Consider the following 21,370-nt stretch of genomic DNA (forward strand, 5'->3'; position numbering starts at 1 on the left):
GGAGAGACAGGATTTAAACTAGGTCCCAGCAATCCAATGGACCCTGAGCCCTGCTTTACAGATGGGGAAACTGAGGCTTACAGGGGACTCAGAGGCAGACCTGCTGCTAGAACCCCGGGATCCTAGATTTCGATTAGGAAGAGATTGTAGAGGTCATCAGTCCGGCCACTGGGTCTCTATTGAGACCCATAGAAATTAAGTAACCCCAAGGTCCCATGGATTCTAGGAGATTCCACCCCCCAAGCCTCTGGACCAAGACAGAGCATCCTTCCCATGGATTAGGCTCATGACTCAGTCCCGGGCTCTTTCCCTCATCCGGGACTGCTCTTAGGCAAGGGCCATAGATCCAGATGGAAGGACTTCTTGCAGGTTTGAAGGTCTACAGTGAGTATTGGGGAGGGGGAGAGATGAAGCTGAGGAGAACAAAGGAATAATGTCGAGTTGTGGGGGGGCAGGCTGGTGTGTGTGGGCAAGCCTGGGGCCACAGGCCCCCCAGGCCAGACTGGTGTCGGGGGAGTCCGGAGATGACCGGGCCCACGAGCAGAAAATGTGGTTGAGGGCCGGTGGTGCTGTGACGAGCCCCGTATCGGGGGGAGCAACTGGGTGGGACTGGGCCCGTTCACAGCATGGCATACCCAGCGAGATGAGGGGCAGGTGTGTTGGTGTCCAGGGTCATGTGGAGCCTGGAGGTGCAGTGCCAGAAGGGGCTAGGGGTGCAGAGCCCCAGGGCCACGTGGCAGGTGTGTGGCAGGCGCGAGGTCATGCGTGAAGCCCACGTGTCTCCTCCCAGTCACGAGCCACGGGGGCGGCGATGAGTCACCCGGTCTCAGCCTCCAGCTCCAACTGTCGGTTCCTTCTCCCCCCCCAGGACTGTCTCCCATCTCCCATCTCCTTCTCCTCCCCCTTCTGTCTGCTTGCGCCTGCCTCTCCCTTCTTAGGTGTTTCTCCTGGCCCTGCCTTTTGCTCTCAAAGAAAATCTCTCGAATTTCCGTCTCTTTCTGGACCTCTCCATGTCCCCTGGTCCTTTCTGTGTCAGTCTCTTGGTCCTTCTTGACCCTTTTCTTCATGGCTTCCTGTCCTTTCTCTGCTTTTGACTGCTCCTTGGGCTCCCCCATTTTCCTTGCCTCCCTCCTGGTCCCTCCAGCTTTCCTTGCCTCCCTCCTGCTCCCTCCAGCTTTCCTTGCCTCCCTCCTGCTCCCTCCAGCTTTCCTTGCCTCCCTCCTGGTCCCTCCAGCTTTCCTTGCCTCCCTCCTGGTCCCTCCAGCTTTCCTTGCCTCCCTCCTGGTCCCTCCAGCTTTCCTTGCCTCCCTCCTGGTCCCTCCAGCTTTCCTTGCCTCCCTCCTGGTCCCTCCAGCTCTCCTTGCCTCCCTCCTTGTCTCTGGCTGCCTCCCTTCTCCTTGCCTTCCTCCCTCCTTTGGCCTCCCTCCAGGTCTCTCCTGTCCCTCCTCTCCATCTCTCCCCCTCCTCTCATCCCTCCTTTGCCTCCTCTCGTTTCTGCCCCGGTCTCCTCTCCGAGTGTCTCCTGTCTCTGGCCGTCCCCTCTCTGTCTCTGCCTCTGGCTTCTCCATGTTTTCCCTTCCCTCCCTCTGTCCCTGTTTCCCTCTCTCTGCCTCTTCCCTGCTCCTGTCTTTTCCTGCCCGTCTCTGGGTCTCTCCCTCCTCCTCTGAGCCCCCTCTTCTCCCTCTCTGGCTGCCCCAGGGTCTCTGGGGGGCTCTGGGGGGATGTTGGGGAGGGCGCAGGAGGAGAGGCTGCCTAGGGTGGTCCCTGATGCCCAGTGCAGCTCCATCCCCCTCATTGGTATTCTCCTCTCGCCCCCCCACCAGGCGGCCAACCAATAGCAGCCTCTCCCTCCCCCTCCCCTACTCTTCTCCCTCCCCTTGCCTCTCTCCCTCCCTTCCCCTCCCTCCGCTTTGCCTCCATCCTCCTCCCTCTTCTCCTTTTTTCCCCTCCTCCCCCCAGCGCCAGCCATCGAGGGAGGACGCGGCCTCAGAGAAGGGGAGAAGGGAAGAGAAGCGGCAGCTGGAGAGGGAGAGGGGTGGCCTGAGGCAGGGCCCCGCGGAGGCCGGTGGCTCGGCGCTGAGGGGGAGCCGGGAAGGGGCGCCAGGAGGCCAGTAGGGACTCGGGACCGCTCCATCCTTCCTTCTCCCGCTCTTCCTCCCCATCCGTCCTCACTGTTCTCCCCTTCCTCCCCTTCCTTCCCTCCCACTTCCTCCTCCTCCTCCTCCTCCTCCTCCTCCTCCTCCTCCTCCTCCTCCTCCTCCTCCTCCTCCTCCTCCTCCTCCTCCTCCTTTCCCCCCTGCCTCCTCTGGGCTCACTCTACCCCCTCTGTTCCTCCCCATCTTCCCCTCTTCTCCGGCCCCCCTTCCTTCTCTCCAGTTCCCCATCCCTTCTCCTCCATCCTTTCTTGTTGCCCTCACTTGCCCATCTCCCTCTCCCTTCCCATTCCTCTCCCTCCCATCCTCTCCTCTCCTCCCCCATCTTCCCAGCCTCTCCCGGCCCTCTTTCCCCGTCACCCACTTTCCTCCCTGGAGCCCCCTCCCCCTCCCCGTGCCCCCAGCCTCTTTTATCTTCCGCTCTCCCTGCACTACGAGATTCCGAATCCCCCCATTCTCTGAGCCTTCTTTATCTCCCCATCCTTCCCCTCATCCACTCCCCCCATCTCCCCCACGGTCTTTTACACCCCCATTTCCCTCTCTCCCCTCCTCCCTCTTCCTTACCCCTGGGCCCGATGCTCCCTTGGTCAGGCCTGAAGACTTGAATCCCTAGCCTCTGTTCCTCTGCTGCCCCAGGGGAGGGGCAAGGCCTGGGGGGGAGGGGGAAGAACGGGGTAACCCCCTCCCTCTGCCGGCCCCTCCCCTCCCCCACCCCTCACCCCATGGCCGCGGCCTACATCTCGGCCCATTCCTCACCCCCAGCAGCCCCCCCAGGCCGACCCGGCTGAGGGGAGGGGGCCGGGGGTGGGGAGCCCCATTTGGGCCAGCTCTCTCCCTCCCTCCCTCCATTACTCCTTCCCTTCTCCTCCTCCATTTTCTCCTTGCATTCCCCCTTCTCCTCTCCCCTCTCAGGCCTGCCCGCCAGCCCTCCCTCTCTCCCTCGCCCCTTCCACCTGGCTCCTCACCTCCAGCAGCTGGGGACCAGAAGACTCTCCCCTTGCTCCCATCTCAGTGTCCCTCCCCACCCCCACCCCTCTCGGCCCCTGAGCCAGCAAGAGAGCCCCAGCCGTCTGGCCCACCAGGATCCGTGAGTGTCTGCCCGTGGGTACGGGTGGCGGGGCGGTGGGGGTGGGGGCGGGGGCGGGGTGGGGGAGTGGGACTGGGCGCAGCCAAGCTGCCAGAGGGGGATGGGGGCGACTCCTGGGAGCAGGGTAGATCTGCCCACAGTCTCCGAGGCCCCTGGCAGAGTGCCCTCACTGACTGCTTCCCCCCGGGGGAACACAGGCTGGGGCTGGGGGCTGCCGTCCCCTCATCTCTCCGGATCACTTTTTCGGCGCTCCCAGCGTCCGCTGCTGCTCCATTTCCCTTTCCCCCAGTCCTCCGGCCTCTCCCACCTTTGGGACACATTATTGACTTTTCATTTGTCTTTCAGCCTCTCTTTGAATGTGGATTGTGTCTTGTCTGGCCGGCTCTCGGGCCCCGTCTTTAGGACCTAGCCTCTGTTTTGTCGGGTTTGTCTCTCGGGTTCTCAGCCTCTGCCTCTGTTTCCCTGGTGTCTCCAGGCTGTGTCTGGCTGTCTCCTTGTCCCCGTCCCTCGCAGTCTGCTTTGCTTCTCTTCCCCCCTGTCTGAGCATCTCTATGTCCTCGCTCCCTTCCCTGTCCCTTAATTTCTGCTCCGCGGTCTCTTTGTACCTCCCGAGCTTTGGGCTTTCTGTGTCTCCCGTTTGGAGCTTTCCATGGCCCTGTCTTTTTCCTTTCTGGGCTTCTCTCTCTCTCTCCGCCTCTCTCTCTGCTCTAGGCTCCATCTGTCTCTGTCTCTGTCGATTTCCTTCTTAAGCATCTGTTTCCCTTAACTTTCCCAGCCCATCTTCCATTCTCTGTCCCGACTATGTCTTGGCCAGTCTCTTGATGCCCTTTTCCTCTCACTCTGCATGTCAGGCTCTCTTTGTCTCTCCCAGTCTCGTGCCATCTCTGTCACTGCTCCTTCCTGCTCTCTATTTTCCCCTCTTCTCATTCGTCTCCTTTTTGTCTTATTCTCCGTGTCTCTCTCTGTCCCCCTCTGTGTGTTTGCAGTGTCTCCTGTCTCTGCCTCCATTTATCTCTTTTCTTTTTTCTTTTTAAACTTTTCAACATCTCATTCCTCTCTTCAGTCTCTCCTTCCCTCACTCCTCCTGACTCCATCATGCTCTCTTTCCCTCCCTCTGGGTGTCTCTGCTTGTCTCCATGTCTACTCTATTTCCCTGTCTCTCACCTGTATCTTCTCCATTTCTTTCTGTATCTCTTTCTCCCCCTGTGCTTCGGTTCTGGGCTTTCTCACCGTTTCTCTGCACCCCTTCCTCTCTGTCCGTGCCTCTGGCCCCTTTTTGTGTCCCTGGCTCTTATTCTGTGTGTGTGTTTCTGTTCCTGTCTTCTAGCTTTCCCTCGTTCTCTGTCTCTGCTTCTCTCCCACTTCCCCACCTCTTGGGTGTCTCTGTCTCCTCCACCTCTGTCTCTCCCAGGCGGTTTCTGTCTGTTGCTCTGCCCCTCTTCTTTTCTCAATCCCTCTCTCCAAACACTCCAAATGGATGTCTCTGTCTCTTTCTTCCTCTGTGCCTCCTTTCCTCCATGACTGTCAGCCCCTGTACGGATGCCTCCTCCCTGTTCCATCTGTCCGTCCTTTCTGCCAGATCTCATCACTCCCTGACCTCCTTTCAGACCCCACTTCATTCCATGGCTCTCCTTTCCATCCCTTTGGCCCTTCTGCTTTCTCCTGCCTCCCTCCTTGTTTTTCTTCTTGTCTGTCCCCTTGTCCATGTTTCCTTCCCTGCCTCTTCCTAACTTTTTGTTTTTTTCTCTGGGACCTCTTTCACCTCCCTCCTCTCCCCCTAATTTATCTGTGTTTCCTATCCGTCCTCTTCATTTGATTTGTATCTGCCTGTCCTTGCTTTGGGCTATCTGCCTGCCTGTTGTTTTGGATTTGACTTTATCCATCTACCTGAGTCTCTATTACAGTGTGTGTGTGTGTGTGTGTGTGTGTGTGTGTGTGTCTGCCTAGATCTCTCTCATCTCTCTTGTCTCTCTACTGTCTTCCTTTCTCTCACTTCCCACCTCTACCTCCTTCTTTCTGCTGTCATTCTTCCTTCCCTCCCCTCTTTTCTCTTCTCATCTGTTTTCTACTCTACCCATCTGCTTCTTTCTCTTTATCATCTCTACTCTGTTTCTCTCTCTCTCTTCTCTATTTCTCTGTAAATGTTTCTCAGTTCCTGTTTCTATCTCCATCCCTGTCCCAATGTTCTCCTCTCCCTGTTTTCCTTTATAATATACTTTTACCTTCCCATCTTTCTTCCTCACTTCCTCACTATCTTCACATAACTCAGGCTTCCCTTTCTCACCCAAGTGACCTCTGCTTTCCTCTTGGTCTTCCATCTTCAGGGACCCTTAAACCAACCCGACACAGAATTACAAAACATAAATTTGCAGAGCTCAAAAAACCAGCCCTCAGAGTCAATCTAGGTTTTTTTTAAAACACACATGATGAAACTGAGGCCCATAGAGGAAAAGGTCACACAGTAAGTCAGAGTTGGGACTAGAATTATGACAGTCTGAGTCCGAGTCCCAGTCGTCACCACAGGAGCTGTCCAAGGTTTCTTTCATGCTCTCTCCCCAGCCCTCCCCATCCCCGTCTCCTCAGGTAACCTACAGCTTCTCAAGGTCCTGGTAGTGAAATGTCTTGGAGGCAAGAGCCCTGTGAAAGTCTGGTAAAGGTCCTTCTAAAAATAGAAATGAGAAGTAATAGTAACGTCTTATGCAGCACTTTATTGTTTACAAAGCATTTCTAGCCATTATTTCATTTGATAATTTCCTCTGTCTGGACCTCAGTTTCTCCATCTGTATAGGAGGGAACTGGTACAGATAATCTTTCAGGAACTTCCTGCTTAGACCTTTTCTGTTCTAAGGTCCTTCCCAATCCTGAGAGTTTATGTCCTGATAGTCCATGTTCTAAGGTTCCTTCAGCCTCTGAAGTGATATGATCTATGTTCTTGGGTCCCTACAAGTTCTGACATTCCATGTTCCAAGGTTCCTACAGCCTGTGAAGTGGTATGATCTGTATTCTTGGGTACCTCTCAGTCCTGACCGTCCGTTTTATGATTTATGGTCCTTTCCATTTCAGACACTTATATTGCAAGCTTCACCCTCAGCTTTTGTTCCCCAGTCCCTCCTGTCATTGATCTTCAGTTTATTGTGTCTCTCCCATGCATGACATTGTATATTCTAACATCTCCCGCTCAAATATTCTCTTCCATCTTTGCTATTCCGCTCTCCAGGTCTGATAGTCTTATATATCCTAAAGTTCCTATGGGCTCTGAAATTGTGTTCTGTATTCCTAAATTGCTTCCAGGTAGAACATTCACTGGTCTGTATTCTTAGACCTTTCCTGTCTCAGACATTTTATATTCTGTGGTCCAACCATAGCTCTGACAGTCTCTGTTCCAACATCTTTTCCAGGCCTGACATCTTGTACTCTAAAGTGCCTCTCTGCTCTTACATTACACGTTCTAAGATCTGACACTCCTTGTTTCAAGGTCCCTTCCAGCTCTGACATTCTCTGTCCTAAGATCTTTTCCAGTTCTGACATTCCATTTTCTTTTCTAAACAGAAAGATTGTATTACTTTAAATTTTTTTAAAAAATATTTATTTTAATATTCTTTTCTTTTTAAAATTTGAGTTCCACATTATTTCCCTGCCTCCATCCCCTTCCCTACCCACCAAGAAAGAAAGCAATATTATATCAATTATACATATGAAAGCATTCAAAATACTTCCAAGTAGCCATATTTTTTTTAAAGGAAGGAAAATAAAGTGAGAAAATTATACTTCCATTTGCATTTAGAGTTCATCTATTTCTTCTCTGGAGATGAATAGCATTTTTTCATCTTAACTCCTTTGGAATTAACATTCCATGTTCTCAGGTCTGACTCCCAGCTCTGCTTTCCTTGTCCTAAGGTCCATTCCAGGGGCAGCTAGGTGGCGCAGTGGATAGAGCACCAGCCATGAATTCAGGAGGACCTGAGTTCAAATCTGATCTCAGACACTTAACACTTCCAGCTGTGTGACCCTGGGCAAGTCACTTAACCCCAGCCTCAGGGGGGGGGGGGAATCCATTTCACCTGTGTCATTCTATGTTCTAAGGTTTCTCCTGTCTTTTTGCATTCTCTTCCCTATGGCCTAAAAGCTCCTCAAACCCCAATTCTAAACTTCTCTGAGTTCTAGGTCTGGCAGGAGAGGGGTGGGAGAGAAATCAGGTCATCCAGGTTCTCTCATCAAAAATCCTCTATCCTCCTTCTGTTGACCTAAGCCTAGGGTTGGATTAGTTGACGAAACTCTTTCCCACCAAACTGTGCTGGGGTTCTATGAATCTCACTCTGGCACTGCAGTTGAGATGAAGCAGAAATCTGCCAGAATTCATCCACAGGTCGAAAGGGGTGATGAGGGGACTGGAGACCATGGAGTAAACGATGGGAGGAAATTCAATGACACCATGATAGTTGCCGTCAATGATCTACCTGGAGCTTGGCTTTCAGGGAATGTATTAGTCCGGTTCTTATTGAACAGAACAAAGAGCAAGGGATGGAATAGATAGAGGGGCAGCCTTTGGCTTGGCACAAGGTATAATATTGTCATAATATTGTCATTATGAGCCCTGTCCTCCAGTGCAATGGTCTGAAATAGAATGATGTAGAGAGGGTGAGGTCCCTGTCATTGAAGGTCACTGGGATAATACATTTAGAGGTAAAAGACTTTAGAAGGACATTTAGTCATTACCCTTTATTTTACAGATGGGGAAACTGAGGTCCTGAGAGTTTAAGGGTCTTGCCCTTGTCACACAGGTGTAAGAGGCAGAGCCCAGGATTTGGACCCTGGCATTCCAGTTAGAGGCTGCCATGTTGTAAAGACTTCTTGTTGTCTAGCATGGATTGGGACCCAGTGCCTTCCAGATTTGAGTCTGTTTCTATGAATGGCTCACAGTTCCCTCTTCTCTGGGGGAATTTATCTTTCCTAAGTTTCAGTATCTTTCTGATTGGAAGGAATAGGGAAGACAACATGGGGTGTGGGGGACAGAACAGTGATGGGCTGAACGATAGATTGGCTCACTCACTGTCTCCCTGACTCACCATGCGAATCCCTTGGGGGCTTTCGACTAAATGGTCTCCAAGGTCTCTTCTCGATGGGAGAGCCTGTTATTCTGATCCAGGTTTCCCATCTCCCCCTAGTACACCACAACAGTAGTCAAGTAAATCACTTTTGAAAGGTTGCCTGCCCCTCTGCCTTACCCTCCTTCACTGTTCTCCCTTTCTCTCTCTCTTCCTCTCTTCCCTTTCTGTCTGTCCTGAATCTCTCTGTCCCTCTCTCTCTGTTTCTCCCTGATGCCTCCATCTCTTGTGCTGAGTATCCTCTCCATCTTTCCCTCTGGTTCCCTGCCTTATCTGTGTCACCTTTTTGTTTTCCACTTCTTATGATTCTCTCTGTTTTTCTCTTCCTCCTTCCCTCCATCTCCCTCTCTCTTCTTCCTCCTCCTCCTCCTGCTTCTCTCTCTCTCTCTCTCTCTCTCTCTCTCTCTCTCTCTCTCTCTCTCTCTCTCTCTCTCTCTCTCTCTCTCTCTCTCTCTCTCTCTCTCTCTCAGCCCCCTGGGATTGTGGGAAAGCTGGACGTCAGGGGAGGGGAGGTGGCAGGATCTGGGCTGGGATATCGTTGCCTGGTGACCGCTGCATCCTCTCCAGCCGCCTCCTGTTGCCTGGTGACAGGCGCCTGCCCAGAGATAGGGGCGGGGGTTGCTTCCTGGCCCTGATTCTGATTCCGGGGTGGGGATAGCCTCTTTGTGGCCCTGTCACCCAAGGCCCTGATCTTCTGGGACTCTGAGCTCCCCAAACTTGAGGCAGTCTCCCTGGGCTGTGAGGTCCTCCTCCGCTGGCGCCGTCTGCAGCTCTTCCCTCACCCCAATCCCTCCGGAGCTGCTTCATTTCCCCCAAAGTGACCCTGGGCTGAAAGCTCTCTCCGCCTCCAGTCTAGCAGTGTTCTTGGGCTGAGAGCTCTTCTCCGACATTCCCCAGATCTCGCCAGGGTCCCTTCTTCAGCAGCCCCCCCCCCCTGCAAGCTCCCTCCTCCAGCAATGGAAGCTCTTCTCACCTCCCCCAGCAGTGCTCTCAGGCTGCGAGCTTCCTTCTAACAATGAGGCTTGGAGGCCTGTCTCCCCCTCTCCCAGCAAAGTCCCAGGACTGGGAACTGTCTGCCGCAGTGTTCCAGTTAGGGAGCTCCCCCCCCAGTAGTGCCCCAGGCCCGTGTGCTCCCCGCCCCCAAATATGCTTCTGGGGCCCCCTCTCCTGCCCCAGTAGCCCCAGAGCTGAGGACTTTCCTCTGCAGGACCCTCCAGGACTTTCTCCTCCCAGTGCCCCGGGGCTCTCGGCCCTGGAGACCTGGGAATAGGTCAAAGCTGAGGACTTTGCTCTGTAGGACTTTCCTCTGCAGGACCCTCCAGGACTTTCCCCTCCCGGCGCCCCGGGGCTTTTGGCCCTGGAGACCTGGGAATGGGCTTTGCTTTCAGGTGGTACGTGGGGGCCTCGGGCAGCAGCTTCTCCATGAGGAGGGGAGGAAGATGCCGGCGGAGCTGCTGCTGCTGCTGATTGTTGCCTTTGCCCACCCCAGCCATCAGGTGTTGTCCTCCCTGCGCATGGGTGAGGCCTCCCCCAGCCCTCTCCCCTCCCAGAGACCCCCGGGGCTCTCAGCTCAGGCCCTGCCTCCTCGCTCCCTGCCCTGCCCTCTCCCAGACCCGAGCATTCTGGGGGTCCGGTCCGTTACTGTGGCTAAGCTCCTGCTTCCTGAGGTACCCAGCGCCCAGACTGACAATGTCCAGCTGTGATCCCCGGGACTCAGGAGCCCGGAGCTCCCGGGCCTTGGTTCCCAGGATTCCTTCTCCCAGCCCTGGCCATCAGAGACCTCCCTCCCCCAGCCTCGGAGGCCCTAATCCTCCATTCTTGGTCCTGGGGCATCCTTACCCCCCTTCCCTGCCTCTCTGAGGACTCAGGCCCCCTGAGCCCCGAGGGCCGCCTCCCCCGGGGGCCTCTGTCTCCCAGCCTCTTGTCCCCACAGCCGCGATCCTGGACGACCAGACCGTGTGTGGCCGAGGAGAGCGCCTGGCCCTGGCCCTTGCCCGAGAGCAGATCAACGGGATCATCGAAGTCCCAGCCAAGGCCCGAGTGGAGGTGGACATCTTTGAGCTCCAGAGAGACAGCCAGTACGAGACTACGGACACCAGTGAGCGGGGCCAAGGCCCGGGCCCGGGCCGGGGGGACCGGGGGCTTCCCGCAGCCTAAGAGGGAGCGAGGCAGGGCCCCAGGCCTGCTTCCTCTCTGTCCCCCAGACCTCCCCGAGGGTTCCTGCCTTTCTTTGCCTCTCAGGCTTTCTCTTCCTCAGCTCTCGCCCCTGGGCCCCCTTTTCACCAGTTATTCATTAAAAATGCAGATTAAATGAGGGGGAGTGGGGACTCAGTCCCTGGGTTGAAGGGACCCCTAAGGAACCATCCATGGGCCCCAGAGAGGATAATCCAGTGGGTCTGAATGGTCCCCAGCAAGAGTCAGAACTTGAGAGTCAACATTTCACTTGGGTCCCAAGACACGGCAGTTTCTTTGTGGGTGGCCCCCCAGGGGGTGTCTCAGAGAAGGCAAAGGGAGGGGCAAGGCTCCACTTGCAGTGGGGAGGGGGCAGGGTTAGGGGCCTGTGCCTGATGGGAGCTTCCCTTTCTCAAGTGTGCCAGATCCTGCCCAAGGGGGTCGTGTCGGTGCTGGGCCCCTCCTCCAGTCCGGCATCGGCTTCCATCGTCAGCCACATCTGCGGGGAGAAGGAGGTGAGGGCGGAGGGGCCGCTGGAGGGAGAGGGGGCAGGGCCGGGGAGGGAGGTACAGACCACTCTCTGTCCCCTTCTCCAGATCCCCCACATTAAGGTGGGCCCGGAGGAGACCCCCCGACTCCAGTACCTTCGATTTGCTTCTGTCAGTCTCTACCCCAGCAACGAGGACGTCAGTCTGGCCGTCTCCCGAATCCTCAAATCCTTCAACTATCCCTCAGCCAGCCTCATCTGTGCCAAGGCGGAGTGTGAGGGAGGGGACCCCGGCGGCACCCTCCCCCTCCCCTTCTGAAGGGCCCAGAGCTCCCGCCCAGCCCCCTGCGCCCCCACGGCTGCCCCAGCCTCTCCCTCGGAGGGCAGAACTCGGCCACCAGATTGTCAGCCTCCCCTCCAGCCTCTCCGTGTCCGGGCCGGCCTCCAGGAGGCCTGAGCCCGGACCCCCTGGCTTTCTCCCCCAGGCCTGCTGAGACTGGAGGAGCTGGTCCGAGGCTTCCTGATCTCCAAGGAGACTCTGTCGGTCCGGATGCTCGATGAAAGCCGGGACCCCACGCCTCTGCTCAAAGAAATTCGGGATGACAAGGTCTCCACCATCATCATCGACGCCAATGCTTCCATCTCTCACCTCATCCTCAAGAAGGTCGGTGCCCCCCTCTCCTTCCAATGCCCGCTCTGTCCCTTCGGCCCCAGTCTGTGCGGCTCACGGTCGGGAGCCGCTACCCCAAGAAAGGCCAGGAGATCCGGCTTGTGCCAAGGCCGAGTGTGAGGGAGGGGAAAATGGCGCCCGCGGCCTCCCGGGGCTGACGGGAACATGAAAGGACGGACATGAAAGAAGCAGAACAAAGTAGACTGGGGACCAGACTGAGGGACAGAAAGAGAGGAGAGGGGCAGGGGGAGGAATGGGGACATCATGGGAAGAACAGAAGGACCCCCAGGGATGGAGAAGGGGAGATGGCCAAGGGATGGGGGGGAGTCCGGAAGTTACTGACGAGTGCTTTTCAGTTCAGCTTCTGGTCACGTTCTGGGATGTTTTGTAAAAGGGGGGCTGGTGCGCACCCAGAAAAGGAAGCGGGGATCACTTACGATGGTTTCATGAGGAGCCGGCCACACCAGAGTCAGCCCGTTCGCCTTTCTTTGACAGGGTTGTAGACGGATGGGGGAATGCGGAATAATTGACTTTGATTTTGGCAAAATATTTGATATTTTGGAGGACGTGATGGAGAGACGTGAGCCAGCTGATAGCAGAGGCAGCTAGATGGGGCTAGATAGAGCACAGTGTGCTGGACGTAGCATCAGGAAGACCTGAGTTCAAATTCAGTCTCAGAAACTTATAACTGGGCAAGTCTCAGCCTCAGTTTTCTCATCTGTAAAATGGGGATGATAATAAGAGCATAGGGTTAATGTGAGGATTAAATGACCTTGTGCAGGTAAAGGACTGTGCCCACCCTAATGCTCGCTATATAAAAGGGGGCTAGCTGTCCTTACGACAATTGATTTAGTGAAGATAAGGAGCAAGACTAAAAAACCCAAAGGGTCAAAGAGAGTCTAGGACTTGGAACTTGCTGAAAGACTAGATCACGGTCAGCTTGAAGGGAGATTTCTTTTTTTTTTTTTTTTTTTTTTCTTATAGATGTATGTGTCTCAAGTATTTTGTTTTGTTTGTTTGTTTGTTTGTTTTCTCTTTTAATAGTTTTTATTTACCAGATATATGCATGGGTAATTTTACAACACTGACAATTGCCAAACCTTTCGTTCTAATTTTTCGCCTCCTTCTCCCCCCCTCCCCGAGATGGCAGGTCGACCAATACATGTTAAATATGTTAGAGTATAAATTAAAAACAATATATGTATACATGTCCCATCAGTTGTTTTGCTGTACAAAAAGAATCGGACTTTGAAACAGTGTACAATTAGCCTGTGAAGGAAATAAAAAATGCAGGCAGACAAAATCAGAGGGATGGGGAATTCTATGTAGTGATTCATAGTCATCTCCCGGAGTTCTTTCGCTGGGTGTAGCTGGGTCAGTTCATTACTGCTCTATTGGAACTGATTTGGTTCATCTCATTGTTGAAAATGGCCACGTCCATCAGAATTGATCATCATAGAGTATTGTTGTTGAAGTGTATAATGATCTCTTGGTTCTGCTCGTTTCACTCAGCATCAGTTGATTTAAGTCTCTCCAGGCCTCTCTGAAATCATCCTGCTGGTCATTTCTTACAGAACAATAATATTCCATAACCTTCATATACCATAATTTATTCAGCCATTCTCCGGTTGATGGGCATCCACGTAGTTTCCAGTTTCTGGCCACTACAAAGAGGGCCGCCACAAACATTCTTGCACATACAGGTCCCTTTCTGGAAGGGAGACTTCTAATGACGGCACTACTAGAGCTCTGTGCTCCACACCAGTGTTTAGCACTTTTTAAAAAATTCATTAATGTTGTGAACTCATAGCTTGCATCCTCATCTAATTGCAGAAGACTCCAAAGTCCAGAAGATCCAAAAAGGTTTAGACAGATTAGAATATTAGGCTTAATTGAATATAATCTCACATAATCAAGATAATAAGAATAGTAAGAATAATATTAAGAGCTAATATTCATATAGCACTCCACAAATATAGCATATTGAAAATAATATCTCATTTAATCCTCACAAGAAGTCTGGGGAGGTAGGAGGGTATATTATGTCCATTTTACAAATGAGTAAACTGAGGCAGACCGAGGTTAAGTGGAGAATAATATCTCCTTTAATCCTCACAAGAAGTCTGGGAAGGTAGGAGGGTATGTTATGTCCATTTTACAAATGAGTAAACTGAGGCATTTCGAGGTTAAGTGACATGCCCAGATTCACAATCTAACTTGGGTCTTCAAACTCTAAGTCCAGGATTCAAGGACTAGATAACAGTCTGTGATTAAGGGATTCTAGCATCCAAAAAACCAAATGAAAGTCAAAAGTACCAGTTGTGGGTACCATATTCTGGGAAAGACTCTGACCGACTGAATGATTGGGATAGTGAAAGCCATCTAGACCAGAGATACCAAACACAGCTCCGGCAGCAGCATTGCACCTCCAGCTCAAAGCAGATTAAAATGTAATTGGGAGACATTTAACAAAATAAAAATACAATAGAACAAAGAAGTGTTAAGGCGGTGGGTTTCTAAGTCAATATGCAGCCTGGAGGGATCCTTAAAGAGTATTCTCTGTTTCTATTTGTATTTAATCCGGCACCTTCTGGCTCTTGGAGAAGTGAAAGCTGAGATGGGGAGGGGTCTCCACACTCTCCACCTGGGCCATAGGGTAGCAGAGGTAATATAGACTCCCTGCCCTTGGCCCCGGGGGAGAGAGCTGAAAGCAGAGGGTGGAGATCACTGAGATTGGAGGAAACAGTTCTTAACAATAAGCCGTGGCCTGAAGGGGAACTGGCTGCCCGAGGTGGTGGATTCCCTGGCCCTGGAGGTCAGCCAGCAGAAGCCGAATGATTACTTAATGGGAATTGAGAGAATTCTTGGTTTGGAGCAGGTTAGGCTGGATGGCCTTAGAGGTCCTGCTGAATCTGAGATGGGATGCTGTAGAGGGACCGAGAGGGGAAGACAGATGGAGGAGGAGGGAACATGGAGAGGCAGAGTGGAGATGCTGAGAGACTGAGGAGAAAAGGGAAGGGGAACTCTGGGGATGGGGAAATGACTAGAGACTACAGATTGAGGGATAGAAGGGAGAAAAAAACTAGGAGGAGAAGAAACTGAAGACAAGGGAAGATTGAATGACAAAGAGGAGGTCAAGAGATGGCGAGGAAGACTAAGAAGGAAAAGGGGGAAAACAGAAAGGGCAAGGATAGCAGGGAAACCGTAAGAGACACTAAGGAAAGGAAATGAGGTGCAGAGGGGAACACAGAAGAAGGAAAAAGGAAAGACTAAAAGAGAAGGCTGAGGGACAGAGAGGGGTAGTGAGGGAGATGGTGGGACACACGGACAGGGAGGGATGCTTCCCAAGGGGCAGATTTCGGAAATTGGAAGCAGGTGCAAATGCAAGGGCTGATCTTGGCTTTCTAGGTGGTCTTTGGGAGGTCCAGGCTCTGCATCTCCCCTGATCCTTGAAATCCCTCTTCCCATCCTAGCCTCTCTGAGGGGCTCAGAGGGGAGCTTGCCAGCCAGGCCCCACCCTGCCCCTGTGCCAGCCTTGAGCAGCTCTACCCGCCTTCTGTCTCAGCCCCTAAACCTGCGCCGGGGCTCCCGTCTGCAATCTCTCTCATTTGCTGGTCCCTCAGATTTTGCCCGTGGTTTTAACTGTTGGTGTGCCTGGGCCTGGGCCTCGCTGGGTCCCCGTTTAGTCTTTCTCTCCGTCCTTTCTATCTCCAGCCCTTGGGGGCTCCATTTGTATCTCTCTGTCTCTGTCCTGTCTCTGTCTTCCTCGCCCACGGTTTCTTCTCCCTCCAGGCCTCAGAGTTGGGGATGACCTCAGCGTTTTATAAATACATCCTCACAACCATGGTGAGTCCCCCTGCTGCCCCCGTCTTTGCCCATGTAAGCGACCCCCTGGCCCTCGGCTTCTTCCCTCTTCCAAAGCTGGAGCTCTCGCTCCCCGTCTTAGATTTGGAGGTTCCTTCTCTTTCCTATGACTTCCAAACTCCTGTTCTTGGGGCCTGAGCCTCCCTCTCCCTCTCCAAGGTCCCGAGGCTCCCCTTCTGTCCCTAGGCCGAGGGTCTGAGCCTTGCCTCTCCCCTCCCAGGCTCTGCCCTTTCCCTGGCTGGGCCCTGATCCCCCCTCCCTGCCCCTAGGATTTCCCTATCCTTCACCTGGACGGCATTGTGGAGGACTCATCCAACATCCTGGGCTTCTCCATGTTCAACACATCCCATCCCTTCTACCTGGAGTTTGTTCGGAGCCTCAACATGTCCTGGCGGGAGAACTGTGAGGCGAGCATGTATCCAGGTCCAGCGGTGAGCCTCTTGTCTGTGCTGCTTCTCACACTCACACAACCACACATACACAATCTCACACACACACACACACACACACACACACACACACAATACATAGGCAGAAACATGCAGGTGCATCCATCCCCGACCTTTTTCTCTCTGTTATCGTCTGTCTCCTTCCTTTTTTTCTCTCTGTCTCTCTTTCTGTCTCTCTGTCTCTCTCTGTCTCTCTCTTTCTGTCTCTTTCTTTGTCTCGCTTTCTGTCTCTGTCTCTGTTTCTCTGTCTCTCTCTCTGTGTCTCTCTCTCACACACACAATTCCTGAGATAGATACACAGATACACCCAAATACAGGCAGAACCCAATCTCATTAAATGCATTAAATGCATCCAAATGAGATTGTGATTGTGTGTGTGTGTGTGTGTGTGTGTGTGTACACACATATATATACAGACACATCACAAGAAACACAGAAATAACTCAGCCCTCGCCTTCATTCCATGGAACAGCTGATCTGAAAGACCTGAGAAAAGAAAAACAGAAATACAGAGATGGAATACTTATTATAAGGAGTTTCCTTTCCTTTTCTTTCCTTTTTCTGGGGGGTGGGGTGGGAAAGAGGTGTGAAGAAGAGAAAATAATTTGGTAAATGAACAAAAAATACATTTTAATTTAAAAAAGATGGAGGCAAAGAGAAAGAGACCAGGATATGAAGCCAGACAGTTGAACAAATAGAACCATAAAAATGGAGGCATGGAGACATGGGGATGAAGAGGAGACAGAGATAGAGGGAGAAAGAGACTGAAGATATGGGAATGCAGGAATAGAGGCAGACAGAGCCTAGGAGACAGACAGACAGAAGAGCTTTGGGAAGGGAAGGCTTCAGAGGGATGGAAACAGAAAGAGGCAGAGGGAATGAGATAAGAAAAGACAGAAGAAATGAAGGGAAAAAAAGAGGGAAATAGGAAGGGAGTCAGAGAGATAAGAGAGAGAGAGAGTGAGGGAAGGAGGGAAGAAGAGATAAAGAGAAAGAGGAAAAGCACATGAAAGGGGACGCTTTGGAGCCCTCAGGGAAGGGCAGAAGGTTGGGAGCTTAGCCTGGGCTTCGTCCTTGTTGAGCCCTCCTAGTCCATTTTCTCCCTCCCCCTCCAGTTGTCTGCAGCCCTAATGTTTGATGCTGTGCATGTGGTTGTGAGTGCTGTGAGGGAGCTGAATCGAAGCCAGGAGATCGGCGTAAAACCCCTGGCTTGCACCTCCTCCAACATCTGGCCCCACGGGACCAGCCTCATGAACTACCTTCGAATGGTGAGCTGGCAGAATAGGGACTAGGACGATATGGGCCTGGAGCTGGGCAAAGGGGGAGTCTACTGTGTGCCCTTCCCTGCTCTCCTTTCTTTCCTGGCCTCAGCCCCTGTGTCTTGGACTTTCTGGGCACATCTTCTCTGTCTCCGTCTCTGGAGCTCCATATTTCATTTTCTGTTCGTCTTCAACCATATTTTTGACTTGGGCCCTCTTGGCCTGTGCCTCCCTGACACTGCCACTGCCTCCTGGACATTCCTGTTTGTGTGGGTGTCTGTGATTGTCCTCCCTGTGGACCTCTGTGGGTGAGGGGTGGAGGGAGGACCTTCCTCTCTTGATCTGTCTCTCTGGGTCTAACTGCCTGCACCTTTCTGTCTATTGTTTCCCCCTTTCTCTCTCCCTTTCTCTGTTGGCCTCCATCTTCATCTTTCTGTGCATCTCTCTGGGATTTTGTTTCTTCTCTGCCTCACCTTCCCTCCCTGTTTCTCTATCAATCTCTCGGTCCTTTTTTTTCTTCCTTTTATTTTTCTTCTCTGTCCATTTGTCTCTGTCTGCTTCCCTCTTGACCCCTCACTCCTGGCTGGTTTCTTCCTCTGGATCTCTCCCCCCATCTCTCTGTTTTGGTCTCTATATGTCTCTTCCTCCTGCTTCCTTTCCACTTTCTTTGCCTCCCGACTGGTCTCTCTCTCTCCCTGTTGGCCTCTCACTGTTTCTCTGGACTGTCCCCCTATTTCTCTTTCTGCCTCTGGGCACTTTGTCTCCCTTCCTCTGGTCTCTGTTCCTCTGACTCTTCTTTTGGGCATATCTCTGTCTTTCTGCTTCCATTTGTCTTCTCTCTCCTGCCTCGCTCTGCTCTGCCCTCCGTGCCTGTCCCCTCCCCGACCTCCCCTCCCTGGCTAGGTAGAGTATGATGGGCTGACTGGGAGAGTTGAGTTCAACAGCAAAGGTCAACGGACCAACTATACCCTGAGGATCCTGGAGAAGTCCCGAGAGGGCCATCGGGAGGTGAGTGGGGCTGCGAGCCAAGTTTCCTGAGCTGGAATTCCTGGGAAGGAGGAGCCGGAACTGAAGCAGACATGGACCTGGGCCCCAGACGCTGGGCTCCCTGAAGATTCAGGGTCCTGGGGGGATTGTGGGGGGAGGGTTTGAACCTTTCTGTCTTCACAAGTTCTCCTCCTTCCAGATCGGGGTGTGGTACTCCAATCGAACTCTGGCTATGAATGCTACCACCCTGGACATCAACCTTTCCCAGACCTTAGCCAATAAGACCCTGGTGGTCACCACCATCCTGGTAAGAGGCAGAGGAGAGGGAGAGGTCTTTGACGGGGGAGAAGCAGAGCTTGGGAGAAGCTGAATTTTAGCTTTCTAGGCAGGTCCAGTTCCCAGGAACCATGTCTATAGAGCTGCAGAACTCCTTGGTATCTCCAGCCAATTACTTACTGTGTGAAGGAAACAGGTCCTGCCCCGGGAGGCTCTCTCCAGACCCTGAAGTTCTTTCCTATTACTTCTCTGTGGTCTTTCCTTTTATTGTTCAGTGTCCCTAATTAAGTGATTTCTAGTCAATGATCAGTCCCTGATAACTTGTTTGCTCTTTCTTGGGTAATCCCTGAATCTTGATCCCAGGTCCTTGCCCTCTGATCCTAAGTTCTTGATTGATAATTGTGGGTTCTCCATTTCTGATCGGACACACTTTTATCTTATCTTTGATTCTGGAGCCTTGAGCTCTGAGCATTGACCCCCTTTCCCCTCCCTCTTCCCCAGGAGAATCCATACGTCATGCGCAGGCCCAATTTCCAGTCTCTGTCAGGAAATGAGCGGTTTGAGGGCTTCTGTGTGGACATGCTCCGGGAGCTGGCTGAGCTGCTTCGTTTTCGATTCCGACTTCGACTAGTCGAAGACGGGCTGTATGGGGCACCAGAGCCCAATGGTTCCTGGACTGGAATGGTTGGGGAACTCATCAACCGGGTATGGGGCAGGGGGAGCTCTTGGCCCAAGGAGAGAGGGAGGGAGGAGGGGAGGGAGGATCAGTGATTAGGGGTGAGCTCAGGAGAGAGGAGAGACACAGAGCATGAGCAAAAGTAGCCATGGAGCAAAGAATGTAGGAGATGGAAGGCAATGTTGGGGCTGGAATGTCAGAGCTGGAGGAAGCTTGAGGATCATTCAGTCCAATCTTCTCATTTTTAAGAGGGGAAATGACTTGAAAAAGCTTCGGAGAAGAGTGGGAGGGTGTTCCAGGGATGATTAAAAGTGATCTCAGAGGCCTTCAGTTCCAGGTTGAGGAAAATGAATATCAAGGGACTCGAGAAACCTTGGGAAGTCCCTGAATGAGGCGAGAGTTAGATCAGAGCCAAACTGCTGGAGAAGAATCCAGTTGTCCAGATACAGAAAATGGGAGACAAGAGACCAAAGTCCTTAGGGGAAACTGGGGCAAGAATTCCGGCAGGAAGGGGACCAGGGATTATGTGGGGATGTCTTCCTGGACTCCCAGTGAGTCGTTTCTCCTCTTCCTCACTTCCCACCCAAACATCTGCCTCCTGGGTTGTTTCTCTTGATCTCACATTGTCTCTCTCTCTCCCTCTCTCACATTTATTTCTAACTTTCCTTGTCTCTGTCTCTATCTCTGTGCATCTCTTATTTCTGTTTCCCCATCTCTCTTTGAAAATCTCTCTGTGTCTTTGTCTCTCTCTCTCTCTGTCTCTCATTCTCTATTTCTGTATCATTGTCTCTGTCTCAATCTGTGTGTCTTCTCTGCCTCTGCCTCTGTCTCTGACTCTGTGTCTGTGTCTCTCTCATTTTCTTTCTCTCTGTATGTCTTTCCTTCCCCTTCTGTCTGTCTGTCTGTCTCTCACCCCCATATCCCAGCAGAAAGCAGACCTGGCAGTGGCTGCGTTCACTATCACAGCTGAGCGGGAGAAGGTCATAGACTTCTCTAAACCCTTCATGACCCTTGGGATCAGCATCCTCTACAGAGTGCACATGGTAGGGCCCCTGGGGCCATGTCATCAAGTGTCTGGATTTCTGAGGAAGTGCAGACTTGGGGGATGGGATGTTTGAGTTCCCTGGGGAATAGAAGGTTGGGGACTTGGGATTGGGGTACTCCATGGGGAGCGTGTGTGTGTCTGTGTGTGTGTGTGTGTGTGTGTGTGTGTGTGTGTGTGTGTGTGTGTGTGTGAGGGGGGGTATCAGAGATGAAGTCACCTGTATTCTTGAAGGAGTGCACTAGGATGGCTGACACCTGGCTCTCTCCCCCCTGCCCCAGGGTCGAAAGCCTGGCTACTTCTCCTTCCTCGATCCCTTCTCACCTGCTGTGTGGCTCTTCATGCTCTTGGCTTACCTGGCTGTTAGCTGTGTCCTTTTCCTGGCAGCCAGGTGAGGCCTGGATCCTATTTCTGTATCTCTGTCTGCCTGGACCGACCCCCCTTCTGTCTCTTGTCCCGGCCCTAGGCTCTCTCCGGCTCTGCCCCTCCCCGGAGCCCTCCCATCTCAGCCAGCGTCACCCCACTTCCTTCCTCCCCTCTGCCCCATACAGTTCCTCAGCCTCCGTGATGCCGGCACCCTGGCCGCTCTCAGCCCCTTCCAATCCCTTCCCTTTACCTTTGCCCCGACTGGTTTTCCTGTGCTTCTGACCCTGTCTCTTCTCTTTAACTCTCTTTTTGTCTTTTCTTCCATTTCCTCCTTAATCTGGTCTCTCCTCGTTTCTATCAGTCTCTGCTCTCTACTTCTTTGTTCCTTTCTCTTCTCTTCCTGTAATTTTCCTTTCAATCTATCTCTGTCATCTTCCTTTTTATTTTTTACCTCTTTGTCGCTGCTCTAGTCAGTGCCTCCCTCTTTCCCAACTGCATATCTCAAGTTGTTATCTTTGTCTCTATCCTTCTTCCTAAGGCATATGTCTCCTTCCCTCCCTCCCTTTCTTCTCTCTCTCTCTCACCTCTCCCCCCTCTCTCTTTCTCTCTCTCTTCTCTCTGTCTCTCTTTCTCTCTCTCCTTCCTCCCTCTCTCCCTCTCTCTCTCTCATCTCCTCATTTTCAATCTCTTACTGTTTCTGTCACTGCCCTTCTCTTGTCTATCCTTGTTCTCATCTCTTTCCTTATTGATCGATGTCAGTCTCCTCCTGTCTCTCTC

The 21,370-nt window shown here is 52.5% G+C and overlaps 1 protein-coding gene across 3 annotated transcripts in view; it reads left to right on the plus strand.

Moving 5' to 3' along the window:
* Positions 1-2,837: 2,837 nt before the first annotated feature.
* Positions 2,838-21,370, plus strand: part of GRIK5 (glutamate ionotropic receptor kainate type subunit 5) — a 33,688-nt gene continuing 15,155 nt past the window's right edge. The window contains exons 1-14 of one of the 3 annotated variants that reach the window (XM_074306992.1): positions 2,850-3,240; positions 9,734-9,863; positions 10,279-10,443; positions 10,935-11,032; positions 11,114-11,279; positions 11,490-11,668; positions 15,467-15,520; positions 15,808-15,969; positions 17,103-17,255; positions 18,150-18,254; positions 18,433-18,540; positions 19,011-19,214; positions 20,115-20,228; positions 20,509-20,618. In XM_074306992.1, the coding sequence (XP_074163093.1) occupies positions 9,785-9,863; positions 10,279-10,443; positions 10,935-11,032; positions 11,114-11,279; positions 11,490-11,668; positions 15,467-15,520; positions 15,808-15,969; positions 17,103-17,255; positions 18,150-18,254; positions 18,433-18,540; positions 19,011-19,214; positions 20,115-20,228; positions 20,509-20,618 (1,697 nt within the window). In that variant the 5' untranslated portion in view covers positions 2,850-3,240; positions 9,734-9,784. Of the gene's footprint in view, positions 3,241-9,733; positions 9,864-10,278; positions 10,444-10,934; positions 11,033-11,113; positions 11,280-11,489; positions 11,669-15,466; positions 15,521-15,807; positions 15,970-17,102; positions 17,256-18,149; positions 18,255-18,432; positions 18,541-19,010; positions 19,215-20,114; positions 20,229-20,508; positions 20,619-21,370 lie in introns of those variants that run through there. The other 2 variants (XM_074306993.1, XR_012488634.1) reach the window with 2 other exon arrangements.

The sequence above is a fragment of the Sminthopsis crassicaudata genome, chromosome 3, assembly GCF_048593235.1.
Source record: "Sminthopsis crassicaudata isolate SCR6 chromosome 3, ASM4859323v1, whole genome shotgun sequence".
NCBI lineage: Eukaryota > Metazoa > Chordata > Mammalia > Dasyuromorphia > Dasyuridae > Sminthopsis > Sminthopsis crassicaudata.